Source organism: Struthio camelus, chromosome 2 (assembly GCF_040807025.1).
Source record: "Struthio camelus isolate bStrCam1 chromosome 2, bStrCam1.hap1, whole genome shotgun sequence".
In the NCBI taxonomy this organism is placed as follows: domain Eukaryota; kingdom Metazoa; phylum Chordata; class Aves; order Struthioniformes; family Struthionidae; genus Struthio; species Struthio camelus.
Genome location: NC_090943.1, coordinates 4381168 through 4397882, shown reverse-complemented (window position 1 = coordinate 4397882; position 16715 = coordinate 4381168). Strand labels below are relative to the sequence as shown.

General features: G+C 43.5%; 1 protein-coding gene across 2 annotated transcripts in view; it reads left to right on the top strand.

The window, feature by feature from the left end:
- Nucleotides 1-16715, top strand: part of VIPR1 (vasoactive intestinal peptide receptor 1) — a 117792-nt gene that overhangs the window by 24544 nt on the left and 76533 nt on the right. For both annotated transcript variants that reach the window (XM_068934124.1, XM_068934125.1), the window contains exon 2: nt 15318-15414. In XM_068934124.1, the coding sequence (XP_068790225.1) occupies nt 15318-15414 (97 nt within the window). The remainder of the gene's footprint in view (nt 1-15317; nt 15415-16715) is intronic.

The following is a 16715-nucleotide window of genomic DNA, read 5'->3' as shown; positions in this document are numbered from 1 at the left end:
ACTTGCTGTTTGTGATTGATTTGTTTCCACTGCCTCCCCCTCCCTTCACCCCCGGGTATCTTTAGGTGGGCTGTCTTTCCTTTTTGCACCATGAGGTGGGTTTTCCAGACCTTAAATCATTCTCATAATGCCATTTTCAATATTTACTGAGTTTTCAATTAGCCTGGGTAGGTATTGTGGCAGCTATCTGAAAACTGTAGGTGAAGTCCAGGCTGTTTTCAAGTTAATGACAATTCTGACTTCTGTTTAAATCTAATGACCTACCCTACAGAAAGACTGCCAAAGTTGGTCAAAACAATAAGAGAGAACTCATACCTATGATGCTTTGCTATTTTATTGGATGGATTTCCACCAGCTTGAAAGTGGAGAGTGTTAGTTAATCAGGCCACGATCATTTTATTAGCTGGGAGCATACTACCAATGTCACTAAAAAAGGATTGAGCTTTTTCTGGGTTTAGGCTGTTGCATTCAGCTTGCCAGAGCATCTGTATCTCAAATTTCTTCTGGTGAAAAATAAATCATTCCTCAATGCCGTGGGGTAATATTAGTGGATTCCTAGGCTGTGTTAGCAAAATGACCGCTCTTGCTGTTGATTTTGTGCAGAGCAGTTTCTTGGTGCATGCACAGAAGAGGTGAGGTTCGGTTTGAAGTCACACTGATTCATAAGGTCATTTTACAACTGAAATCCCAGTGAAATCAAGGAGACACCTTAATATCTGCTCTTCTGTTAGCCCGACCTATATTCAGTGTCTGAAAGTCACATAAGACTAGGGAGGAATAAGCAACAGGCTTTTACAGGTACGGTTCATTTCTTAAGAGCAATTTTCCTTTTTCCCCCTTTCACTCTTCTAGAGATGAATGCTGTTACAGCATCTGGGGAAGCAGATGGTTCCTGTGTTCCTTGCTGATATTCCTCTTGCTCAGTATGCTACGGCTTCTTTCTCAGCATAGTCAATTTGAATACCTGAAGAAACTATTGGGAGTCTGCAGGATAGTTTTTGCCTTGGTTTCATGCTTTCTTCCTCAGAACCAAAGGTGGTTTCAGTAGCTTGTTTTCTTCCTCTTGTTTATTTTTTTCTGCCTTTGCCGCATTAATGGAGCTAATCTGTAGGACTGCACCTTCTGAGACTCCTATCTGGTATCACTGCCATCTCCTGATTTGATGTGACCGAGCATTCAGCACCAAGGGATGCTGGAGGGGAGCCAGGAGAGAACAGGTTCTGAATGAGGAGTTGCGGGGCAGACAGGTGCTGCTAAGGCATGGAGGAGGAATGAAAATCCAGACTCATCAGCTTCATGGCTGTGAAGGACTAATTAATCCTGCGTCTTTCACCGTCACTATCTTGAGTCTCTTTTGCTAGGCACTTCTCATTTATAATTTATTTCAGTGTGTTTACACTCGGTCCCATATTTATGGCATGTTTCTACAGTTCAGTTCATTCTTTGGGGGAAAGTTTGCAGCTTGGCTGGACATTCACCGGAGGCCCTATCATCACTCTCTATATTATTCCTCCTTGTCCCTTTTTAAGGGACCTTGCCTCCATCCCCACTTGTAGGCAAATCTGCGTTGGCCATTTGCAGGCGTATGTGCACATGCGTGACAGTTTCTGCACCTCCCTGCTCTTTGAGGAAACAAAAGAGCATTACCCTCTATGAGGATGTTCAGAAAATGCCTCAAGAGATCTGTCGGAGATGGAGACCGTGTGGAGAAGGGAATCTTCCAAGGGCTCCTTGCATCCTGTGATGGTGACACATGTGAAGCTGAGAACCTGTCATGGTCCTGCAGAGCGGTGCTATCTTCTGAATGCGCAGCTGCCTGCAGCTATAGTTGAGCGCAGCAGTCCAAATCCTCATATGTATTGGATCCTCAGCTCTCCTGTGCTGTTTAGATAAAATTAGGAGGTTGACGGGATAGCCGGCAGTAAGAACGAAATCTAATATAGCCTGTAATGTTTTAGTCAGTCAGCCTTGTTGTGCGTAAGCCAGGGAAAGCTAGGGATCTCAATTGTTTTGATGTTTCAGCTGCAGATGCTGCTTGGGTGGTGAAAATCTCATTTAGGCTGGGTCAGTGGACATAACGTGGTGGCACATCTATTTTCTTTAGCTGGGGACATTTAGCCTCTTTTGCCAAGTGAGAAAGAAAACTCAGCTGCTCTAGAAAGATATGAGAGAGTTAAAACACCAACATGTCTGTATCAGTGACACCGCCAAAGTTGCTAAAATGTGACTTTCCAAGAGCTCAGTACCTCTTGACCTAGGATAGTCCCATCTGCCCCTTTTCTTCTTTCTGTGGACAGCACAATTTCGTCTATAGTGTCTGATCCAAGTGTTGTGGCTGCAGATCCCCGTCTCCATGTAGCATAGCCTCTTCTTCCTTGTCTTGTTTAGGTGGGCAGGAGAAGACCTGTCATGTCCATTTTAGAGAACTGACAGATCCATACGGCTTGGCAGTGTCGTCCTCCTGGCATGTGTCTTCCTCCTGCTCTGCAGCTCTTTCATTTGTAGCTAGATCTGTTCTCACTGTGGCCAGCATCTGCATGGGGAATGAGTCCTTTCTCATCAGTATTGAAAGGAGTGCATCTCAGAAAGGCAAAAAAATAATAAAAGGAAAATGTTGGATTGTCTGCACAGATTGCTGTGACAGCACAGGAAGGCTTGTGTCCTCCCCTTGGGCTAAGTGCTGGGCTCACATTTGATCACACACTACATGCCTCATGCTGAATTGTACTTTTGAGCAGGTTTCATGTTTGAAACTCTTGCCGTCAGGAGTAACAGTGACTTGGAAACGTCTCTGACGTTTCCAGCATAATCTCTTCCAAGTGCTGCACAATATGAACGCACCTTTACCTTGCTGAGACTGCAGAAGGAGCATTTTTTGTTTTGTTTTGTTTTTTACTTTCTTTCACCTGCAATTAGTTTAGTCACCAAAATAGACAGTTCTGTTTGATCTGAAAATGTTTGAGTTGAATTCAGGGGTTCTTCTGTGTAATTTGAGGATAATTTAGGTACAATGAGTGAAGAACTTAGTGTCTTTCTTCTCCACTTGGCAGCTCAGAAGCATCCTGTGACTGACTGAACTACCAGGGCTTCCTACTCCGTCATTTCCAGCTGAGAGCGTTCCCTTTTCTCATGGACCTTTTTGGTAGTAGCCCCCTCAATACTTTACTGTTCCTTTTTAGCATTGTATTTCATTCCCTAGCTAATAAAGCCAGTCATCAAGATGACCAGCTGTTCTTCCTCTGTGTAGACGAAGCCTACCAGCTTTGTATCATCAGCAAATCATGATTTTTAGAAAATCATTCAGAAAATTCAGAAACCCAGAAAATTTTAACTGGCATCTGTCCCAAGCTGGATCCTTAAATAATACCATTGTAAACCTTCCTGTGGCTCTGCATTTCTGCTTTCAACCCAACCTGCTGTCTTCCCAGTAGCCACTGCCTTAGTTGCCTTTCAGTTCTTGCATTAATCCCCGCTATCTATAGTGGCAATCCTTTCCTTTCGGCATGCCATCAGACTATTTACTGGAGTCGAGAAAGATTAGGTCCATTGATTTTTCCTCTGTCCAAAAAACAAAAAAAACCCAGGGAAATGATCAAGAACAGCTATCAGCATAGATTGTCATGATGTACTTTTGATAAACCGCATGTATTTTATCCAAATCTCCACTTGCTGCCATGCTCCCAATGATTCTTTCCTTCAAGTGGTGTTCAAAAGTCTTGTGTACTTTTGTGCTCAGATTAACTTGCTGATAGGTGTCTGGATCTCTTTTCCTCCCTCTTACATATAAAAAAATTGAATTTGTTGACTTTGTCAGATGGTACCATTCCCACGGTCCAGTTTGAGCATCTTGTTCTGAGTAGCTTTCACCTCGTACATAACAGTTTTCATACAGTTTGTGTTCACAGTCAGCTCTGTTGCACTTCTCGATTATGCAAGACAGGTCACTGTGTGTCACTATTCCACCCTGTAGTAACAAACTTACGTTTTTATCTCAAAATAGTTGGAGGAATCAGTGGACAAGTGGAAAGGGAATGCGAACTCACATTTGTTCGGGATATGTTTAGTTGTTTTAGTTGCGTCTTTCGTTTCAGCACTGTGCATAGCAATCTCACCTTCCCCCCCCCCCCCCCCACCACCCCGGTGGCGTTCTCCTTTTATTCATAATGCTGAAAGACTTTTTCTGCTTGGCTGAGTTGGTCTCGATAGAAAAGACTAGATTTGTAGCAATTCTCATAGGTTTTCTACTGTTTCTACTGCTCTAAACATAGTTTTCTTCCCACAGCCATCTGTCGTTCTGTCCAGTTGTTTTGATCTCTCCTAATGTCCATCTCAGGTATTATCTTTCTAATTGCCTCATCTATTTTTTTCCTCATGTCTAGTATTCCTAAGTGAGATTTGAAGTTCTCCCCTTTCTCCAAGCGAACAAGGATTGGCTTCTTTCTCCCTCTTTGCATACGATATTTAAATGTTCTCCTGAAAATACACAGCTCAACCAGCAAAAAGCCAACAGCAAAGAGGAGAATTTGGGTGGGATAAAGAGGGAATAAAGTGTGACAGCTGCTCTGACAGGGGTGGACAACAGTGTGCACTGGCACGTGGGAAAGTCTTTAAGAGACGTGCAAATTTTGTTCCAAAGAGTGTTAAGTATTTAAGTTTTTGGGGATTTCTTCTGTCTATCTTGGGAAGGTGTTTGGGGAGACAGCCGTACAAAACTGGGCTGCACTTACACATCTTGAGGGATCTGTTCTACACTACTGGCTTGCTGGATGATTTGGGACTTTCTGCTTTGGTTTCTTCATCTGTCAAAAGAGGCTAGAGATACTTTTTTTTGTAAAGCATTTTGAGATCTGTGGCCAGTGGCATCACCTTTGTGTGGTCTGGGTGGTACTGTACTGCCAAGAGTCAGTTCCGCCGTCTGAGCGCTCACATCATTTTCCGCATCACTTGCACCCTCATTCGTTTTCCCGTTCAAATAGACAAAGCAGAAACAGCTTCCCTCTGCACGTTTTCCCCAGCTCTGTCACTAGCAGGTAAGGGAAGACAAAAGGAAGTGCTCAGCCCAATAAAGTAGAACTAATGATCTGCCTGAGTAGCCAGTTCATCACATTTCAGTTGCACATTGGAAAGCAGCTGCAAGTTGACTTTGCTTCAGGGACCAAAGGGAAGCAAAGCAATAGCTAGGAGCCAAACTGGGATAGGCCACGCAAGAAGCCAGAAGGTGAAATCCTTGCCTTCTTAAAGCCACTGGTAAACTCCTTCCTGGTGGTAAACTCCTCCTAGCCATGCTCAAACCATGGCACTAGCTACTGTGGGCTGCTTTTGATTTGTAACACAGATATTCCCATCACCTGACATTTCCTTTTGTTCATTGTTTTCATTTGATGCTCAGCCATTATTCAGCACAAGAGATGGTATTTAAGGTGCAGCCCCCATCGCAGCAGCCTTGCATTCTGGGATCTCGAGGCTTTGTGGAGTGTTGTTAAGTGGAAGGTGGTGGGACTGTCAGCTTTGTGTTCAGGCTCCTAGAAAGACATCAGTGCTCTCTTCAAATGGCAATGCCATGTGCGTGCCTAGTTTAGACAGTATGTGAGAGTGTGTGTCAACTTGAATTTATAAGATTTTCGTGTTTGTCTAAAGCTCTTAGGTTCATATTACCACCATTTTAACCTGTAGCTTTAAATCCTTCTTTTCAGCAAGGAGGCATGGGAACACTTTGAATTATTCCCGTGTTTAACTAGAAGTGACTTTCATGCTGACCGTTCACGTGGACCTTTCAAAACTTTGCAGGTGAACGCTGATAGTTTCAGTTCTTATTTACTGTCTCCTCCAGGAATCTTAAGTCCTTCCTAAAAATCTCCATCCTTAGTCCATTAAGTCCTGATAAGAATATGTGCCTCCTTATCAATTGCTCAGATAAATATACTACATTCTCTGTATCTATACTCTTTGTATAGATGACCTACTAGGTACAGTGATGGTATCAAAGACAGCTGCTGAATCTAAGGCTCCAAATGTAAATGTATTTAACAGCCTTCCTCTAGGAGAGCTCTGGAAAACCAAATAGTGATCTCTAGCATGTTGTGTTCTTCTAAATCAAGGCCATCTCTGTCTGTCCATCATGCACATCCTTGGGTAAGGATCTCTTCAATTCCTCCCCGACTGATTTTTCCCATTCTGGTGAATCTTTGTTCTTCACTGCAGCAATGCTCGCTGTGCTTGTGCTAACCCAGCACTCCTTCACACGTGTTAGAAAATGGCCTACTCTTTTGCTTCCCTCGAATTCCCAGCCAATGAAGGGAGGAATGACTGTGTCCTGATTTATTAAAGGTGGTAGCTCCAAGGGCTGCAAGTCATTGGAGTACTCTTGAATTCCTCATTATCAGGAGCAATGAATTGATCCTTTGTTTTGAAACACAGCCTCAATATATGAAACACAGCCACTGTGATAGACTCTTCTCTCTGGAAGACGCAGTTTAATTCTTCTGGCTATCCATGAAGAATCTTTTCTTATAGAAAGCTCTGATGCCTTATAAAGGATGCCTCATAAATCCATAAGTAATATCCTCACCCAGAGCCTTGCTGATTAAATAATTTTTGATTAATTTAAAAGAGAGAAGATTCATTTTTTCCTAATCTCTGAATGTACCGTAACCAAATGTTATCTTTTGCCAACACTTTTGTATTTGGGGGGTTTTCTTTTAGAGAGCAAACAACCCCTCTTAGGGGCACCTTCTCAAGATGGGATGTGGCATGTGAAGAGTAAGATCCCCTGGCATTGGTTCTAATGTTGGTTTAATAGAAGGTGTTCCAGGTATTGGCGGCCAAGAAAATTAAAACCTTATCATCGAGAGTATTATAAAAAGGAATCATAGTGACTGCTGGAAGGAGGGCATATATTACAGCAGGGATTATTATATACAGCATGCCTCATTTCCTATGCATTCTACTTTGTTTGTTTCTTTATCTCCTCCTGTCTGCTCTTGGGGAAGTGATACTGAACTTGACAGTTCCGTACTCTAATCCAGTCTTCTCTTTCTTACGATTGCTGGGTCACAAGATTGGAAGATGCATCTTCTGAAGTCACTGACTGTTCAGTGAGCTCAGGAAAATTGCAGTCGTTGAGTGCTCCGAATACTGAATGTCTCTCTTTTTTGACTATTCAGCTGGAGAGGCAGAGACTGCGTATACTCTGCAAAGAAAGGAGAGGGCACCCTGGAAATGCCAAGTGCCCTCTTTCATCCGTATTGCTAGCTGCCACTGAGCCTCAAAGTACCTACTCTGCCTAGGAAAAGCCATACCTGGGACACTGACTGCTAGACTGCTGTGTAGCGTTGCCACCCTGCCTGCTCACAGTCTTTCCCCAGATGTGTGAAGAAAAGGCTGAGGGGAAAAAAAAGTGCATGGGAAGTGTGCTCTCTCCAGACCACCCTAGAGCTCCAGGTGAAGTTGCTTCTTAGTGCAGCTCTGAGAGTTCCCAACATGAATGGTGCAAGTCTGGTGTCAGTCAGTCCTGCCCATGCTTTTCTCGTAGTGCAGGTTTCCCTCTAACATTGAATTTCTAGTCATGCTCAGAGCTTTCAGTTCTCCTAAAAGTGAGAACCAGTGAAAACCATGGTTCCTCAAACCGGACAACCATAGTAATTCTGAGAGCTAAAGAAATCTAGATTTCTTTATCCTATAGCTCCCTGGTTATAAATAACATCAATGGCATGTCTGCCTCACAGGAGGCTTGTGGGGTCCTATTTGTCAAACGATCTGTTTATACAACTCCCAGACAGTAGGAGACCTCTAAATCTAGGGTCTGATTTAGAACATGATGTTTATGGGAAGAAACCGTGGGGGCTTCACTGTAATTTTCATCAATGTCTTATTTTGTGACAGCCTCCACACTGAACTACCTCTGTTGCTCTGGATCTGGGAACCTCTTCTGCTGTGCAACCCAGTCAAAGCCTTACAACTTGCTGGGACTATCTGAGCAGATTGGAGTTCAATTTAATCCTTCTTCTGTGTTACAGCAGCAGGTCTTGGTGGGTGGTTATGTCTGGGTTGGATTTGGGAGGAAAACAAGAGTCAGATACCACAGTTGCAGTGAAGTGAAGCAGATGATGAACAGATGAAAGCGATGCAATGAGGAGCAGGCTCCCCACCACTGATCAGCACAAGAATCAGAGCTGGAAGGATGGAGGCTTTGTCAGGAGTTCGGGTCTGGACAAGCACAGAGGAGACAGGAGCGAACACAAGCAACTGGCAGGTTTTCCTAAGACATCCACTCCATGCTTTCTAGTCCATTCTGAGGCTGCAGTTGCACTAGGGACCCTTTCTTCTGTGCGCAGCAGTCAAGAGGCTACTCAGGAGATGACCCAGTGCTGGGTTAGTCCAGTGCAGGACTAAAAGGTACCACCAGATTCTCATGAAGCCAAGTGCCTTTTTTGGAGCAGCAGCATTTCAGGGTAAATATATCTTGAAACCACAAATCATATAAACGTATTGGATCACTTAGCAGTCTTTCACCAACTTCTCAACAGCAAACCTGCCAGGTACCACCTCACATCTGTTCTTGGAGTATGCTGGGTAAGGATGGGACTGCTGGGCGCATAATTGTTCAGTCCAAATCTGTGGGGTGCATCTCTTTGAACTTTAGATACTTGCAATGTAGACATCCAACCAGTTGCCTAAGGCTCCCTTTATGAGATGGTATAAGGTAAATTTCATTTAACCTATTCTAGGCAGTTTCTAGACAGTTTAGACAGGTAGTATGAAGTGAATCATGGCCTAAAAGTGCCTATTTCTCTCCGCAGGCTAGGAAGGAGAATCAACGTGAACTACTCAGATGTAGATGTCCATCATGTCCATCTTATAGACGTCTATAGATGTCTATAGACGGCTTGATGGCTCCCCAGCTGATGTTTCTGAGTCCTGGGAGCTAAGGAGTTCTGAATGTGAATTGCATTTGTCGTCTTGCTGTTTCTGTAATTGGCTGAACAGAAGCTTTGGAGCTGACTTTCCTTCAGAAGGTGTGATCAGTTTAGGAATCAAGGCTCTGGACATTCCTTGAGAGCAGAATTTTCCCTAACCGAGCTTTGCTCCTTAGACCCAAAGGGTAAAGCAAATTAAAAGTAGCTAGTGACTAGTATTTCAGGGTAACCTGTGAGGTACTTTGCTGCCCTCTAATTTCTACAAAAGTTAAGTAGAGGAGTCCCCTTCTTTCCTTCCTTTGTTGTCCCTGTATAATCTTGGGCACATAGCTATCATTCCTTGCTTCCCCCCTCCCCCCCCCCCCCAACCATAACAGAGATACTATGACGTTTTGCTCCTCTGTGCCCTGAATTGTAGATCTAAACACCACTGATCTCGGCATTATGGCTGTATTTCTCCAATAGCCTGAATTGAAATCCTTCATCTGAGCTTCCTGGAAAGGAAATTCATACTTACCTACTCAGGATGATATTTTAAGGAGCTAAATGTGCTTATCCAGCCATCAGGGCACCCTGCTACACAGTAGTGGGAATTTACTGAAGAGCTGCCTCTCTGTTAATATACTGTGTGTCATTACTCCAGTGCCTGGGTATCGTTTCCTGCTTAAGACCCTAGTTCTGCTCTCCTTTCCAAGAGAGGAGTATACAAGCTTGTCACCAAGGAGTTAAGCAACACAGCTGCTCAGCTTCCCTTTTCTTCTGGGTCTCCAAGCTCTTTGCAAAACACTCTGCACGTGTTTCCTTGATCTTCCAACCCCTCACACAGCAAGGGGACAATCAGCCTAAATGAAGTCTCCATATCTCCAAGCTGATGGGTTGATTTGGGCAAACTGCCTTTGTTTGACAGGGCCTGCTTAGATGAGCATGAAGAACATCTGCTTTCCTTGTCAAAAGAAAGATCTGTTATTGGCATGATTGTGTTTGGCAGAAGCATAAAATGGAGCGGTTTGAACAGCAAACAGAGTCAGGATACTTGGGTATTTGCCTGGACCTCTTTTATTTGGAAAAATCTCTTAGGGACATATGGTGCTACCCTCACTCTCAGAGTCCCTTACTGATGGACTGCTTGCAGTGCAGTGTGCTTACAGCATGAGTAGAGGTCACAGTGGAGTATAGCCTGTCTCTGCTTTAAAAAAAGGAATTATTTTCACAAGTTATTGTGAAACTAAAGTTTCTTTAGTGACCATACAAAGGCCACACAGGGTGTTTGATGTGTTTTGAACTTGGCCTTATCTCTCAGTTTATGTCTATGTCACTGCTGTCTAATGCTCACTTCCCCATGCTGTCATGATATATTTGCAATGTGCTTTTGAATCCTTAAGCAAAGGCCCTTTAGTAGAATAAGCAATTATAGTTCTCCGTAAATGATTAATGTCTTTTTTTTCTTTTTTTTTTCTTTTTTTTTTGGTCAAGGCCACCAAAGCTTTTGCAGCTCTCAGCTTTGATGATGCTATTTTTGGAAATTGTGTTACCCATGGGTAAAGATAGAAATCCTTTGCTGGTATCTTCCACTGGTCCACTCTCTTTGCTTATTCTTATTCTTGAACCATTGTATTTTTTGGCTTGCTCAGAGGGTTCTTATGAATAAAACTCCATTTTCCTGAGGATATTCAAAAAGAAGAAACTAAAATCTAAAAAAGAAACTGAAAATCTAGTTTTAAGAGCTGGATGAAGCTGTCGAAGGAATCATGAGCCAAGACTGTTGCCTAAGAGGTTCCTTCAGTCCTGTGTTAATATAAATAATGAGCACAAATGAAAGACTGGACTGAAGCTCTTCTTCAGACATAGCCAGAGCAGCTTCTTTGGGTTATGGTGCTGAGCCTTGGTTCTTGTCCAGAATCTATTGATATAATTTTGCTGTTTTTTCAGCTATCTGAAATAGCATCAGCTTCTGAAATAGCACTGAATTACTCTGAAACTGAGGGGAAAGAAATACAACTGTCAGAACTAAGACCTACCTACTGAAATATTTCGTTTCCTTTGCTGCCCACATGGAAAGGGGTTGAAAGACTTCATCTCCACCTACAGCAATGACTGCGAATTTGTGTTATAAAAAACTGTAGGAAGGCAATGGATGCTCTTGTTTTACACTGTTACTGCCTTCCTGTAGTTTCTATGAAGGTATCTGTATTCAGATAACTAGCAGAAATGTACCCAAGTGTCACTGCCATGTAGGCTCTGGGAGTTGAACAGAAATGGGTGAGGGATGTAACTTCATCCTCTGTAGGCTTTTCTCTTCTACTCTGTTCCTGTTTCATTCTAAATCCGGTTATTGCTGTGGTAACTGGTAACCAAATCCAAGCCTCTCTGCTGGAGTCTCCATGCAGCGAGCTCCAGGTGATCCCAGGAACACTCTGGAACTGAGGGTCGGAGAGGTACTAAAGCCCATGTTACTTTTTGTGGGCCGTATTCCTGTGTGCCTATGGCTCTGGCATCACTGTGGATCTCATCTGCCTTTGAGTAGCTGCCGTATGAGCCAAGGAGTTGGCCCATGGTTAGCCCTAGTCCTGCTGAAGACAAACAGCATAGATGAGGCTCGAACCTTTCTGTGGCTCCTTCAGACTATGACAATCCTTTGAATTGTATTTAATTAAAAAAATGTGCACAATGGCTGTCTTTGCAGTAGAAGACTGTGCATAATCCTCTAACAACTGTTGGGATCCTGTGGGAATGAAAATTCTCATTAACAAAGACTTTGGGGATAATTCCTCGTAAGAGTTGCTGCAGAATTCAGAGCTACAGCAAGCATGTCCAGAAAAATATTGCTTTCCTCTTTCTGCTTAGGACTTAAGAGTGCCTGCAGGAAAAACAGCACCCTGACAAATCCACCACAATTCTTACATGATATCTCATAAGTTCCGAAGAGCTTAGTGAGGGAGATTTTATTGAGTTTCAGCTAGCTACGCATCCTGGATATATCCAGGAAACTGGATTACTGTTTCCTAGCAGATGTTAATGTGAACTAACCAAAACTGGTCACACTTTCCCTTTATCTATACTTTCTGGGTGGGAAACATGAATTGGTGTAGTCTTCAGCCGCATGTCTGTGTGCTCAGCTGCCCACTGCTGTGAAGGATGCCAAAGCCCAAAATCACTGCACTCGCCACAGGGCAAAAAAAAAAAAAAAAAAAAAAAAAAAAAAAAAAAGAAAGAAAGGGCTAGGAAAGAAGTAAAATGAGTTCTTACCAAGCTATGCAGAAAGTCTGCTTTGCTTCAACCTTTTTCTGGAAGGAATATGTAAAGGAAGAAGTGTTATTTAGCCTCTGATCCCAGTGAAAGCATATCTTGGCAGGCAGAATTCCAAGCTCTATTGGAGTCTTTTCAGTCATGAGCATTTTGTCAATTGGGAGATTAATTAAGGCAAGCAAACGCATTGCCCTATCACCATCCTGCCAGCTGAACTGTTGACCTACCAACAAAAAAGGAACACTCTCTCGTTTCCTAATCGTAGTCAAAACCGTGGTTTTCCTGCTAATTTTTTCTGGCCTGCAACAACAGTGGCTGCAATGTGCAGGTTGTCAGGGTTATCACTGGGGAGGAAGAAAGGGGGTTGCTGTGTTTGTCTGGGTTATTTATTTACTTATTTAGTGAATGTGGAAAATAAGCCATAAATTAGAAGGCCTCAAATGCGAGTCTGTCTGTTGACCTTGATTCAGTTACAGGTCTTTAGGCATTAAATTCACATCATTGACCTTCTGCAGCTAAACAGTCGGGTTTTTTATTCTGAACTGGTCCAACCACAGCTAGCAAAGGGGGGTGAACTCTTCCAGGGCTGATGCTGGCTGATGCTGTTGACTAGAAGGAAGGGTAAAAATTAGTTCAGACTAGTCGCATAGCTTTTATCCAGCTGAAATGAAGTGAGATGTGTGCAAGAGAGCAGTGAGATATATGCCACTGTGAACACAGGTATCTAGCAATATTTTAGAGAGCTTGGCATATCTGAGGCAGCTGGACAGGACTGGCAGATACAACACAGGATCTGCATGGGACCATGCCCTCTTGGAGTGAAGACTGTTGGCCAGGAGGGTTCCCTAGGACATCTCAGCTGAGACTAGATGCCTCTCTTGGAGAGAATAAATCCCACCTCAGTGTCTAGCTCTTCTTGAAAGCGGTGGAGATGGGGCACCTAAATACTTCTTCAGGCTTTAGAGCCACCCATCTTGCTTAAAATCTCGCTGCAAGTTGCCACCAGCGCTACAAAAGCCAGATTGCCTGTTATCTTGGGAGTTTAGCTTTTGGATATTGTTTTTTCCAGTGCTATTTGCCTAGCATAGATGCCTTTCCTCTGGGGCTGGATTGAGAAAGACAACATTTTTAAAATTACAGCTGTACAAATTTTTGTGACTCTGTCAAGAGCCCACTTTTCTGAATGCTAACAATGCATCGGCCTCTGTTTTTCGAAAGGTGATGAAACATTTACTCAAAAGTAAATATCAAGCTATAGAGGTAAATATGCAATCAACTAATCTAGGCTTGAATTTTTAGTGAAGGGCTGTGAAGTACTTGTTAAGGGGCTTGGGAGAAAATTTGCTGCATAAAAAACTGTAAAATTATGTTGTAAAAGTACACAGTGCTTTGCGAACCCTGATCAAAGTTAGAGCTGTATGCATTAATTTATAAAGTGAAAACCCAAGCTATTTATAAATGTGAGATGAATTTGGCAGTAGTTTAAGTCCAGAGAATTTTAACTTTCCTTGGAAAAAGTCAGAATGTTTTGAAAAGAGAACATTTCAATATTTCTTATTAAACAGGTGTTCTGGAAACCCTTCACTTTTTTAAAAGATAAAACAAAAAGGGAAGAAGCACTAGAAATTAAAACAAAGTGAGTCTGTGGTATTTCAGATGAGCCAGAATAAAAATTTTGAAGATCTGTTTCACTTTGGAAAAAGGAAACTTGTGAATAGCAAGACAACGCCAAATTATTCACCTCCTTATGGACTGGCAAAGCACATAATTAATTGTTTACACATGAGTAATGAAGGCCCATTCGCAATTTAAAGGAAATTGTGATCTGAGCAAGACACCTGGTGAAAGAGAGAAGAGACCAAGCTGGGTTAACAGGAGACGATGTGAATAGAAGTTAATATGCTACATTACTTTATAATTTTAATCCAAAGGGCAACTTATGTCAAACAGTTGCTCCCTCAAATGATTTCTGGGCCTTCTATCTTAAAAAAAACTTGGCTGGCAAATATATGGGTAGAAAAATGCCTTAAACATTTTGAAATGAGATGTATGAAAAGATCTTTTTTTTTTTCTTTCTGTGCTTATTTCAAATAAAAATATGTGCTTTTTTCCAAATTCAGCAATAGCGAATGCTGAATCAGTGAGCTCGAACATGAAAAGGCTGCTCCTGTGCCCCTCAGCTCTGTCCCAGAAGCTCACTCATCTCATATTTTTCCTACATTGCGGTCAACAGTGAACACATAACCTGGAGCTGGGACTCTTCGCATCATTTCTCTTTCACTCTCTGTTTGCAGCTGAGTTTCTGAATAGGTTTCTCTGGCTGAATGCAACCTCTTTGAAAGATAAGATGTTTCTTGTTCAGTTTTGTACAGTGCCTTGTGGAATAGTATCTTGATTTCTACTTGCTATTGCCATAGCAGGGAAGTCAGGTGTTCCCTCCAAATTGAGAATATGTTGGTAATGTTAACAGAACTATAATATATAGCCCCTAATGTAGCTCCTGGCTCCTTTTTTGGAGCACAGATTGTTACGATCCACATTTTGTGACTGAGGTAGTTCACAAAGTATATGATATTAGGAGTCCCCGATTATAGACACTGTTATATTGCAAACATAATATTATTAGATCTTACTGAGGGGAAACCACTTGGGGGAAAAGGTTTTGTCGTTGGGAATTTCCTGCTTGTTAGCTTCCCAATCTCTTAATCTGCACCTGAGATTTCATTCTTAGCCATTGGTTCGGCTTTGAGTTCACTTTGAGTTAGCATGAGCCAGAAGGCAGACTGCGTGAGCATGGAGGGAATAAATAAGCAGAGATCTGTGTAAGCAGAGATCCTGCTGCTCCTGGCATGAATTTTAAAGCTGCCATTTTTCTGCCCTAGATAGCTGCTGGTGTTAGGTTGGTCAAGCAGGGCTCCCAGGGAATAACAAAGCAGGACTGCTCCTAATCATCAGAAAAAGGCAGATTTTTCGAGGAGGTCAAGGAAGGAAATGCTGTTTTTTTAGCTGTCACTGAGTTACGTTCCTGTCTCTCGAGCAATTTTAAAATAAGGCTGTTATGCAGCAACCTAAGAGAGCCTGGCTGGCCGTGAATCCCCTGGAACACATCCCTAAGATGAGTTGGCCTCACTCTCTTCTTCTCTACCCTTTCTGTAGACATCCAGCACACGTCCGGAGTGCAGCATCATGCAGGAGATTGAAGAGGAGCGCAACCAGTGCTTGGCAGAGCTGACCGGGGATAACCAGACTTCAGGTATGGGGCAGCTCTTTTCCCTCCCTGGTCCACAAGCCAATATGACCTAGCCTCACATCTACCTTGGCTGTGCTGTTTCTCACTCCTTCTGCTGCAGGAGCAGGGCAGCAGATCCTGTGGCTGGATTCACTCCAGCCAGTGTGGAGCACTTTCATTGCAAGAAGTCTGTGGAGAGAAGTAGGCACTTCCAAAGTGTGATTCAATCAAAAGTTTGAATAGCTCCCTGGAGATCACCCACCATCTCCTGGCTGGGAAAGCCTAGCTTAGGTGTCTCAGTGTGTTCAAGCCAAGGGAGAGATGCCTGTCTGTGAACCGGAATTGCCTGAACAACTCCTCCCTGGGCTCTGAAAGACTGAAATTCTCATGGGCCCTGCTTGGCTTCAGGGGAAATCATGGCCACCTCTACATTTTCTATTGAACTGCTCTCCCATCCCCGTGCCAAGGTTGCTTCTGTCCTGGAGGCAGAGCAGAGGCAGGAGGGATGTGCTCCAAGGCTGCAAGATATGTGTGAGGGTGGGTCAGGTGGCTGCAGAGCCCCTTGTTGTTCATGTGACATGGAGCGCACACCACATGAGGCAGTCCTCTTGGAACACTTTCCAGGACCCTAATTCACTCCCTTCCTCAGTGATCAGGAGAGGAGGGTCAGGAGCACGTGGTCAGTGATGCTACCATTGCTCTCCAGCCTGCCAAGGTTCCCCATCCGAGGCTCAGGCAGCAGCCATGGAGCTGTGCCTCTGCTGAGGACCCAGCCATGGCACACCACATGTTGGCACGTGAGGTGTCAGAGCAGGAGAGAGGCTGCAGCACCTGGCAGTGCAGAACTAGTGCAGGTCCCCGGTGGGCAGCCTGTACTCAGCTCAGGAGAGGGAGGTTTTGGCACATCTATCTGAACTCTAGAGGTCACAGAGAGAATGCTGGAGTTATTGGTCCTGTCCTGTCCACAGCGATGTTGTCAAAGCCCCAAGAGTGAGGACTGCCTCATTCTTAGATGTTCACCCTCTCCTCCTCCAAGTGCCTCACTCAAGTTACAGCTCCTGATGTTGTGAGTAAAAAAGGTGTAGGGCCAATGACAGACCATCAGGATCTGAAAACAAGGGATCACACTGGCAGGGAAGGGTGTGGGAAGATGCATATCCTGCATGACATTTCCATCCCACCTCTTGAAAGAGTGAAAGATGTCTTATCCTCTTTCGCTCACTGTTGCTTTTGATTAGCCTAGACAGAAGGGTTGCTCTGCCTGCTCTGTATTAATGGTAGAGTAACATTTTTGTTCCAAGCCTATCCCTGGAGGAGCTTTACTG